We start from the raw sequence: 12,088 nt of genomic DNA on the forward strand, positions 1-12,088 counted from the left end.
CAATACAAGCAGACATCTTGGTGTCAAAAATGGCCAAAATGGAAGTAAATCCATACCTGATTTACTGGTATGCCGCTTTCCTCACTAGTAGAGAGCAACTTGTGAAGGTTAACAAAACCCTGTCATCTGCCATCACAACCAATGTAGGGGCCCCCCAGGGCTGTGTGAGTTTAGCTGTGCTCTTTACTCTCTACACTGATGATTGTCGTACCAACACACAAAATCAAGTCATCATTACGTACTCTGATGATACTGCAATAATATCTCTGCTAAGTAACACAGACGACCCTGAGCTGCACCAACAGGCTGTAAATCAGGTGGTGGAGTGGACTGATAACAATGCTCTTGAGATCAACACCAAGAAAACTGAGGAAATCATTTTTGGCTCACCATCTGACTCCCATAAAGTCCCCATGGTCATCCATACAGATGAAATCAAGCAGGGAGTTTCATACAAATACTTGGGTGTAATGATTGACCATCTGCTGTCATGGAAGGATCACATTGAATATCTGTGCAAAAGGACAAAACAAAGAATTTATTTTCTCCGCCGTCTTAGGTCTTTTGGGGAGAGCAGAGAAATTATTCTGTTGTTCTTTACATCTGTGACCTTGTCTATTCTGCAGTACTGCAATACTACCTGGTACAAATGTTTGTCAGCAGCTTTAAAATCAAAACTGCTCCACCTGTTAAAAATCTTCTCAAAGATTGTTGGTCAACCCTGTCAGAGACTCTATGACTATGCCTATCATAACAACCTAGTGAGGCTGTCCAACAACATCATCTCTGACCCAAACCATGTTCTGAACAGTGAATATGAACTGCTACCATCTAATCGGAGATACAGGGTCCCACGTTTCAATAAAGTCAGACTGAAGCACTCCTTCGTGCATCAGTCAATCCTCACAGTAAACACAGAGCTAAATCCCAGATCAAATGCACGCTGAAGGTTCTTTGAGCATGTTTTCTCTCACTGATTGTGCTGTTATGTTAAATGTTTGTTGTTTGTGTTTCATGTATTGTGTCTGGATACTTTGTTTGTTGATGTTGGACATGGAGCTGCTGTGACGCAAGTCAAATTTCAGACTTGATCTGACCAATAAAGTATTATCGTATCGTATCGTATTATCGTAAAATGTGACTGTTTACTCGTTTTGCAAAGATAGAAGCAGAAATGTCGTTGCTACATTTGCAGGGATAGTTAGAATTTAAAATGCAGCTTGATCGTTAATTTTGTTCTTGGCAAACAATATTATGAATCCTCTATTCAAAAATATTATTCAGTGTCCATCGACATGAAAATAAAAAAAAAGTTCACGCTGGACTCAAACCTGAGTCCCAATAGCAAAAATCACTCGTGCCAAAGCGCGTTATGAGTGAGCCACGGGTCAATACGATGTATTTTATCATCACAGGTTATTTACTCACATTAACATTGTTAAAAGAGTCAGAAAAATTCAACCCGACTATCTTTTATAATGTGAGCGAATGTATGTACACTTTAAGCCATATAATATAAATATGATAGTAGGCATTTGCTTTGAAATAGTATAGGCCTACTGACTGAGCATCATTAAGACCCACCCGCCGAGATCAGATATCCTAGTTTATCAGCCTGCGTGCCTACATTACGTTGTGATAAGTGGTCATTTTATGTATTATATATTCTAGAGCACACATTAAGTTCAAATATGCAAATCAGGCCATGTGTTTCGTTATGTAGTAGCTATAATCATCACCTGTCATGGAAAGACAACAATAACAAGGAATTAATATTAATATTACCAAGTTACACAGAAATAGATAAAACACATGAGAACAAAGACCACATAGATAAACGCATAAACGTTAAATTAAGAAACATGTTAACAACAGTGTGAAAAAGTATGAATATGCGTGTTTCTAGTTCTCGTAGCCTATGTGAGTATATTCGTCATTCGGTGTCTCATTACCTATGCATAACGAAAGTTAACAGTCACATTTTATCTGGATAAGTGCGGCAAAGTGCAGAATACCATGTTGATAAGGGGTAAATATGTGTGTAGTCTTAACATGATCGCTGGTTGATAGCCACAGAAGTCAGTTTAATCTGAGCGGATCACAATTAACCACAGCTCTCCACGCTGCGTTGGAGATGGGTGTAAACAACTCAGACAGACTGTATGTTTCACTAACAGACTGTATGAAAGTGTAAACGGGTCTCAAATCAACTCGACATCATATTAATAACGATATATGATACAAATATAAGACTGACAACAACAAGAACAAGCCACAGAATTCGTATCACAATTTATCCTGGGCGGAGCTCTCCAAAGCTTTAGACTTCTCCACGCTGCTTTCAAATTGTGAGTAAACAACGTGTGCTTCACTTTGGGGCCGTCTGAAGGTATACAAAGGTCTCGGATGGACTTGGTGTCACATTAAGAATGATATTCAGTAATAAGTCTGGCAAAAATAAATGGTTTAAATTATTTATTCAAGCTTGCATTGTTTTGTTTTGAACACACATCCCCAGTCACCTCACGCTGTACGCGTCCGGATATCGGCATCACAACCACAACCTCACACACTGGTACTGAATGTGCATCAAAGTGTTCCTATCCAGCCAAATATACCAAAAGATGAATGTAAACGACAGAAGAAGCGATGGAAATGTTTATTTCCTGGTTATTCGACAAAGGCCACGCCCCTGATACATCTGCCTACCGTTATAGAATATCACCAGTTGTTCGTCCCACATTTTATTCGGTAACACCGGCGTTGTTCGACAGCGGTGCGGTATGCTAATGGTAAAACAAGCCAAACATGCTAAATCATATCAGAAGGCATCACCCAGATTTGGCAATCACCGGAGCCCGGCAAAAGACAACAGCAGTTCAACAGCTTATCCCCGCTGTTTTTAAGAAGCCAATAGACATGAAAGTGAGACCAAAACAAATAACCGAAACTTTTGGCATATGTTTTTCAACGGCTATGCTGCGCCCTTATGCAATAGTAGAGGACCCCGGTTTTTAGTGATTGTGATTGAAAGTGATTTAAACACTATCTTATTATTTATTTTGTAATATTTTCAAGACATTCTTTTTAGTTTTACAGCTTATTGAACCTTTTTGTTTGACATCAGCCATTATAGATTATACGGCCATATGAGTGTGTGTGGTACTGTTTGTGGTTTGTTTTTAACAGTGTAATAAAGTAAATTATTCAAAATGTTCCTTATTTTTAAACTGAAACTTCGACTATTGTTCAAAATAAATAAAAAACAAACCTGGAATTAAGCATTTGCTTTTTCTTGTTGTACCGAGCCCGTACCGAACCGTGACCCCCAAACCGAGGTACATACCGAACTGTGAATTCTGTGAACCGTTACACCCCTAGTTAGGGGTAAGGCATTCTCCAACCCAAAATGATGAGGCTGATAAAAACCCATTAACCAATTAAATGTTGGGAAAACTGGCATCCACTCTCTTACCATCGCAGAGTCTGGATCCCTGGCAGTGACAGTCCCTATAGCTGTGTTGATGGGGGCTTGCTGGCAAACTGGCATGGTTATGGGTAAGGCCCCTTTCAACCCATATCAATGAGAGTGATTACCAATGATAAAAGTCCAGGAAACAATCAATGTTGGTGAAATTGCATCCACTCTCTTACCTGACAGTGCTGGCAGAAGAGTCCGGATCCCTCGCGGTGACGCTGCCTATGACTGTGTTGATGGGGGCATTCTCATTCACTTCTAGCAAGTAGACTGCTTTCAGGAAAACGGGAGGTTCATCGGAATCCTCCACCACAATCTTAACAGTAGCTGTGTCCTTGAAGGGCACACCGTTGCTGGGCTCCGAGCGGATGTTGGTGGCCTCAACTTTAAGGGTGTAGGCTCTCTTGCTCTCAAAATCTATCACCTGTAGGAAGGACCAAAGAGAGAGGAGCAGTGAGTATGTGAGTATGCTGCTTCCTGTGTACACTAAAGTTGTAAATTTACTCGGGTGTTGTACAATTATGAATAGGTTCATGTCATGCTACTTTGCACTTCTATTCCACCACATTGAGAATATGTACATATACTTCTCAATATTGGTTTGAAAGCTGCACAGATGCAACATATGAAATATTATACACACCAATTTTACAACTAACATGTTTTTTTACTGCTATCAAGTTTCTTTGTGAGAAATGTGGGAGCTTGACTGATATGTTTATAGGCTTTCTGCTGCTAAGACCTTTACTGACTTTATGCTAATGTTAACCCTTAATTACTTAAACCCTCTGTGATTAAACAATTCTAAGTGTGGCGCCCCCAAGTGGCAGTATTGAGAAACACGGAAGAAAGGACACAGGCTTTTCCGCAAACACGAGCTGACTGCACAGAGCATCCAAACACATTTTCTAATTTTTCTACAAAAATTATAATGCCATATCAATTATTGAAAATAAGTTGTTACCACATAAACACTAAATACACAGGGGGCTTTAATCTGAAAAGTCCCAGCCTTTACTTGCATGAAAGAACACAAATCTTACTAATGCTCTCAGTGACAGCTGATTATTAGAGCTCTCACACTGCTACCACAAGCAGCTCACATACAGTACAATGAATGAGATCATCTCAAAAAGGTATCATTTTCCAAAGAGAAATAAAAACAGTTTGCACAGGACGTGTCATTGTGTGACTGACATATCTGTTTAATCGCTACTTCTATGCAGTATTTTCTTTTACAGATGGCTCGTCATTAATATTTAAAAGGAAGCAGAGAGTCACAATTTTAGACTTGTGGCATCTCCGAGGACACCCCAGAATGTCACAATTTCATTCGGAATCACCTCTGGTCGCTCTCGTACGACGAGAATAATGGGATCAAGTCACTTCCACGCTCCATAACCGCGATTTATAGGGAAATCAAAACTGGGCCTTGCCGCTTGAGGGGATAGGAGCTGGCAAGGGGAGAGAGAAGGACTGAGAGGAGGGAGATGAACACCACGGGTAATGTATTCAGTTAGAGGGAGAGAGCAAGAGGATCTGTCCCTGAGGTCAGACGGGGCCGGTGCTGAGAGCTCCTGGGTGCACGGGGGGACGTGGGGTGTCTGGGGGTCCAGCTGTGAGACGGCAGAAGCAGCCGGGGGGACGGGGGAGGCGACCCAAGGCTTTGACTTCCACACTCCTGCCATCAGGGCACTAGTAGACAGCCCAAGCCCCCGAAGCCTCTCCAATCCCCGCTCCTCCATGTTCGAGGAAGCTATTTGGAACACTTTCATTATTAACTTTGTCTTCTGCTCCTCACACCCCCCCCCCCCTCCGTTCCTTCCTTTTCTCCCTCTGATCCTGCCATCTGTGCTGAGAAAGTACATAGTGTGGCTGTGACCCCAAGCCAAGTGATTACACTTAGATTCTGAGGGTAGTGGAGAGTAAGAGCTTGTATAAGACGATGGCTGGATAGTCAACATTATTGTATGGAAATGGAGAGAGGGGAAATTATCACTTTTTAATAGCAATGTATTATTTGAAAGTCATGTACTGGTACCCACATTGGCTTAACTGCTTGGTTTTTACAGTATGTATCTTTTAAATTGGTTACTACAGAATATTGTAACTCCAGCTATTTCATGGTTTACTGATTGGCCTGGGTTACTGAAAATTGCACAACATTCAAGTCCTCAAAATGAAAGTTGTATTAGGTCAGTGGAAGGTTCACTCGTAAAGGCAGACTCAAAATCATGTCTCAGATACACGCCAAATGTTCAGGAAGTTCAGTTTGATCAGCCAGGTACAGGCAGGGTTAAAACCAGGAGATCCATCAAACAGGCAAGCAAGTCCAATACGGGGCAGGAGAATACTCTGGATCCGAAACCAGGCAGGGAAGAACAGAATTTGGCAGAGCAGATAAACAGACAAATAACTAAAAGAACACTTGAGAGCTTGGAAGCACACGAGGGCTGCACGGTGATTACACACAGATGGAAAGAATCAGGGCGGGGCAAATAATCACAAAGGTGGGAAAACGCCAAGAGAGAAAGGAAAACTACCCATGACACGAGGAAAGAATACCTTTACAAAAATAAAAGAGGAAGTCAAAAAATAATGTCAAAAGAGGTAATAAATAGCACTTGTGTATTAAATGGAAATATTTTTTTCAATCAGGGCAGTTAAACGCTGAAATACTGGCGAATATCAAATACTTGATCATTCATACAGCGGACACTGGACGGCATTAGCATACATTTGGAGTCCTGTTTTGGCCACTTTGTTGAATGTTAATGCTAAATTCACTTTTAATCTCTCTAGCAGAGGCTGTGGGTCACAAAACAATGAGCTTAAAGACTCTAAAATGGCTAAGGGAAAATCCGACTTGAATGATAAATCCATGGTTTGTCACTATTAGGGACATCATTCACATTAGGCAACGTATTTTATAAGTTGTTAATACTACAAAAGGTTACTAAGTAGAGTACAGTTCTCTGCCAGAGTTCTGTCTCCAACAAAGAAGTCTCACTAAATTCTTTCTCCCGGCACCTTCACAATTGAAGTGGTGGTGAAGGTATTTGCATACTTTATCAGGTATGCAATTTACTTGCAGATGGTCTGGCTCAAAATGAGACCAAACTTTTCTTTAAATGTCAACTTTCAAGCCATGATAAAAGCCAAAATGTGGCCTGAAACAGACGAGGTAAGGCGTATTTTAATTCTAGGCGATTTTCATTTTAGAATTTTATTTTGCGATTTGTCTTGCAGTCAATGATAGTATATAATAGACAATATAATTGGCCTGTGGGGGAGATAAAAACAACATTTAATAAATGCAGCTATTAATGAAATAGATTTAGTTGTGAGCTGCCTTTTTTCTTTTAGCAACAAGTAACAAATAATTTAGCAAATTACTCCACATTAAATTCCAGGGAAATTGGCTCTCCCCTTATCAAAATATTGAATTGTTTTCCACTTGACAGCAACTACAAACAACTCATTATATTTGTTTCCAATGCCCTAAGGAGGGGAAAGGGGATCTCACTGTTGCTGGCGTACTCAATTACATGGTGGTTTAAGGAGAACACAGTGGCTTCTCTGATTCGCCGAGTTACTGTAAGTCTGATTCATTACTTTCAATAACAATTACAAAATCAAAGAAAGGCAGCCCCTTTTAAACAAACACAAGTCATATTCTAACCAGCTCAAATGATGAATTCAATAAACGCACATGCAGTGCTTAGAATAAGTAAGCCAGCAAGAACCGCTTTGATATTTGTTAGTATGCATACCGTTGAACAGATACTATTTGAGATTCATGAGAGCAAAAGAAAAACAGTAGAGCCATGTACTAAGCATTTTTTGAGTCAAGGTTGCATAGCCAGTTTAAATTATTATATGTTCCTGGAAAAAATAAGCTTATGAAGACATTTCGGCATGTGGCACAGCAGACTTACACAAATCAACAAAGCGACCATCTAGTTTATCCTGTGTTGGAAAACCCATCAAGACCATGTCCCACGCCACTGCTGTGTCATCTGTTGGTGTCTCTTAAGCATCAAATCAGAATGTACACACAAGCCATTTAGAGACTTCAAAGTTCAGTGTTGGCTGCAGGAGTGAAAGCTCAGCATCCCACGAACATCCCTCGACAGGCCTGGGGGCTGGCAGATAAAAAGCTTAAAAACCAAAACAGAAAAGAATATCTCACCTGGTTTGTGCCTCTCCAACCTCAGTGAGATCAATATGTTTTTAACCTTGCCGCAAAGGATGTGTAATAATTCAATTTTTTACATTAGATGGGAGTTCAAAGACTCGTACAGAAGTTGGCAGCAACAGGGCGTGTTGGGGAAAGAGTTACAATGAATACCTTCTTCTGTCACCCTTGTTTGAGGATAACACCAGTGAAGACGTAGAACAAAGGAGTAAAAGCATAACAACCGCTTCTTTTAACCTGTCTCGACCTGCTGTCTGGAGGGATTGCGAAAACACTAAGTGTGCAAATGCTACTTTCCCCAACACAATATCATCTATCTTGCTTTAGCGATTAAGGCAACCAACTAGAGGCTGCAGAGAGAAAGCTGAGCAGGCTTTGGGAAATCGAGGCCCTCTCTGTAGGATATGGAAGTGGAGCTTGAATAAAAGTCTAACACATGTGACATTTGCTATGTCAACAGTTGGACATTTTATAACTTTGTGTCGCATTTGTTCTCCGGCACTGCTGTTTTCTTTAGTGGCTGTGGATTGAAGTACCAGCGGATTGCTTTAGCTCTTATACGTTCCATCTCCCAAACAGTTCACAGTTTGACAAAGCCATACCACATGTCGTTGGGGTAATGTCATTTTACATCACAACACATGGCATTCTGCTTTTGAGTGATGTATAGCTCTGCTCTCCTGACGCCGAACCAACCATGACTCAAGACTGAAGAACGCCCATCCATCAATCACGTATGATTCAATATATGCAAACATCCTCCAGCAAGCAGAGTATAGAAGTAGAATATGGAATGCATACATATATAAACAGCTTTGGTGTCTTTGATTTGAGAACCTTGGTTTGATTCTCCACAGATGTCCTTGAGATACAGCTTCGCCTAAACATGCTTGCGGGTCACAGTGTAATATAAAAGCATTGCGGTTTTTTTATGTCAATTCCTCACAGTTCCGTATTGAGAACAAATACGGGATTGGGTGCTTCAAATGTCTACAGGCAAGCAACGATATACAGGCTCAAAAGGCTTTTATGCTTGAGGAAATATTCATATTGCATATCTAGAAACATATTACATTGTGCAATTGTGTGAAATCCTTGGATAATTATTCAATCAGCAGCAAAGTATGTGTCTTGGTTCTTCTTCCAAATTAAATGATGAATACAATGCTATTCTTGTGAACACTTTACCGGCACTAATGCATTTGACTCAAGGTAAGAGATATGTAGCTTAGCGCAAGTTCAACCAGGAAGACCAATATCCTTTGGTTTTACACGTCACTTCAATACTCTCTCCTCTCCCATTAAGTAATCAGGGGCGTTACTCCCCGGCTAGCCAATCATTGCACCCGCTAACCCCTTTAAATCTGCTCTTCCCTCTCCGTCAGTTGTCATTTCAGGTGTCAACGCGCAACCCTCCTCCACCCCTTCGCCTCCTGTCTCCTAATACAGGGCCAAGCTAAAACCTTCTCCCTTCAGACCGGACCGAACTACTTATCACCACCACCAGTGTCTAGACCCCGGGGGTTCATCGGAGCGGTTTTTCCCTCCTGAATGATCATCCTGCTAACCGGGGCCTAATCGCCAAACATCATTTCATTTACTTGTTGTAAACTGTCAATCATTATTCCTTCATATCATGTGTCCGGTAATAAACATGTATTTCATACATCACATCTCTCCTGATTGAATTAGGTTTTTTGACAGGAGTGTTGCTCACTCTCTTTCCTCAGGAAAATCTAATGAGCATTGTGTTTTCTTGTCTTAACAACTATTACTAATGTTTCATTTAGCAAGGCAATTAACTGGCAACTGCTTTGCTGATGTTGCTATGGGGCATGTGGTATATGTGTGAAGCTTTAACATGTTGTATGTGCTAGCATCACAAAGAACATCTGGAAGCATTAGGTAAAGACCATCTGTGTCTATGGTGATGACATTGTGAGTGTCAGCTCAACTGGATTCAACTAAAGTTTGAACAATGACCGAATCAATGTACAATATGTTATAATGAGCTTAGAATGCTACATGAGCTAAGAATTCTACATCTAAATAGGCAAGACTGAAATGCCAGAAGGAAATGTTATCTGAAAAAAGAGTTCCCTAAACTTGCTATACGTAAACAGAAAGTCCATCTAGAAAGCTCATACTTTAACTCAAGCAAACAACATGTGAAAGGAATAGTGTTTTATTAATGGAATAGGGAAAAAAAGAAAAATGCTACACTCGTGCAGGCCCTGGCGTTTTAATATTTAAGAATTAAGCTGTAGCAGCTTGATGCAAGGACTATTATTTTTGGAAATGTAGGACCGTGAAATCTTTATTGAATCATTCATCAATTGATATTTATTGAAATATAAATCACTTCAAAATGACTGAAATGAAATACTTGGGTTTGAAACCGAGCAGCGGATCAAAGGCGGGGCTTAAGGAAAACTCAAGTGCAAATGCTAACACCTGCTGTATTACACATTCCTGGACCTTGACGGTCTCTAAAGGCCCTGGCACACCTACCCGATTTTGGGAGTCAGATGCCGTCAGAGGCAGTCGGGCATTCGCGGCGCCCTACTCAGGTTGGTGTGTCCCGCACCGTCGTTGCTTTACGGCACATTTTCACACCTCCCGCGTGGCCGATTCAACATGTTGAATTAATGTTGAATCGGCCAAAGAAATCACTCTGATTGGCTGTTGCCTCTTTTGAATGACGAATACACGCTACCGCTGCCTGCTGGTAAGGACAGTTATTGCCACTCGTCAACTGAAGTCTTTGCGGTGTGTTCGTAGGAGGGCTGCGTAGCCGACGCAGGCGACGTAGTGGACATAAAAGTCGGGACGCCTTCGGTACGCGTTCTTTGGTCTCATGTTGGTGTGTAGCGGCCTTTACAATGACAGAGAAAGCATGAGCAGAGCCATGTAACAGCTGTTTCAAGTTCTTACCTTTTTCAGCCGAAGAATCCCTTCTTGTGTCTGCCCGTCGGTGACTATCTCGAACATGCCTTGTTCATCTCCCTCGATAATGTTATACGTTGACTTGGCATTATCACCGATGTCTCTATCGTTTGCTTTCACCTTGCCGCCCATGTTGCCTATCGGTAGGTCTTCAGGGATCACAAACTCGTACAAACCTGTGGAGGAATAGACATTGGATTGGAGAATTGTTGATCCAATTTGAGAAAGTCAGGGAAGCATATTACAGCACTAAATCCTCATTAGACTTAAGAAGAGTTCGAACTTGAGGTGCGTGTTTGAGGAAACTTACAAAATAACATTAATTTTCCCCAATTATAACCAATCAGAGAAACACTAGTTTACACTGGTGGTTATTGGTTTTTCCTCCTAATTCAATTTGGGATATTTAAGGCCACTAAGCTACTTACTTTTAGAGAACTTTGGCGGATTGTCGTTGACGTCCGTTAGCGTGACGGTGACTGTCGTGGTTCCCGACAAGCCCCCCATGTGACCTCCCATGTCCTTAGCCTGTATGACCACAAGGTACTCCTCTCTCATCTCCCGATCCATCGCATGGAGAGCAATTTTTATGGTCGCTGAAGGTGGAAACAGTTCATAACACATTAGTGCAATTATAAATATGACAGATATACTCTGCTGCATCGTTTTAACGATGCTCACGTGAGCATGCAGGAGAAAAACGAGGAATGTATTCTGTGACCTTCACACCCAACTTACTCTCAGTTTGTAGGTTGCATTATTTTCCGCCATGAATTCACACAACAAGGGCTCCACACAAGCAAAAGGTTAAAGAAAGGAATCCCTACAGGTTTACTCCAGGTCTTTGTGAGCATGGCAAGGTGGCCATGACTACAGCCCTGAGAATCAGCTGTGTTGGTTTTTCCAGTGTGTTGTTCCGCCGTCTGCAGTCATTTGTATTCTGATTGAGTGTGAATTATGCTGTCTGTCTTGTATAATCTTGAATATTGTATGCAGAATGGACCTTATTGACTCTGCCACGGCGCATAATATAAAAAGGGCTCAGCATCGGCATATACGGATAATCCACTCAGGAAACAGAGGCCCGCAGGATCATCAAATGAATATAAAACCCCTCATAAAAGCTAGGCTTTGGCATGACACCCTGCCTTGGTCCTGAGCTGCATCAGACAATGAGAATATGTTTTGCTATGATGAATAACGTGGGAGGGGTTAGGATGTTGACTGTGCCTGCATTTTCAATTCCTCTGAAGTATTTTCCTTCAAGATGTAGCACACTTTCAGGGTCAGCTTTGCTTTTGGAGGTCACACACGGCACTGATGATCTGAACAACTAAAGAATGTGAGTGACAAGAGTTGGACATTTCTTTACAAAATACTTACATAAAATCACCAGCAAGATTGCAATGGAGTAAATTCATTGTTTACATTGTTTCATCTGTTTCTTTAAGCCTTCACCATTATTT

The 12,088-nt window shown here is 41.2% G+C and overlaps 1 protein-coding gene across 2 annotated transcripts in view; it reads right to left on the reverse strand.

The window, feature by feature from the left end:
• Nucleotides 1-12,088, reverse strand: part of cdh8 (cadherin 8) — a 132,869-nt gene that overhangs the window by 29,267 nt on the left and 91,514 nt on the right. For both annotated transcript variants that reach the window (XM_079666499.1, XM_079666498.1), the window contains exons 5-7: nucleotides 11,051-11,218; nucleotides 10,611-10,798; nucleotides 3,655-3,902 (exon numbers count right to left, since the gene is read on the reverse strand). In XM_079666499.1, the coding sequence (XP_079522625.1) occupies nucleotides 3,655-3,902; nucleotides 10,611-10,798; nucleotides 11,051-11,218 (604 nt within the window). The remainder of the gene's footprint in view (nucleotides 1-3,654; nucleotides 3,903-10,610; nucleotides 10,799-11,050; nucleotides 11,219-12,088) is intronic.

The sequence above is a fragment of the Notothenia rossii genome, assembly GCF_949606895.1.
Source record: "Notothenia rossii genome assembly, chromosome: 2".
Classification (NCBI taxonomy): domain Eukaryota; kingdom Metazoa; phylum Chordata; class Actinopteri; order Perciformes; family Nototheniidae; genus Notothenia; species Notothenia rossii.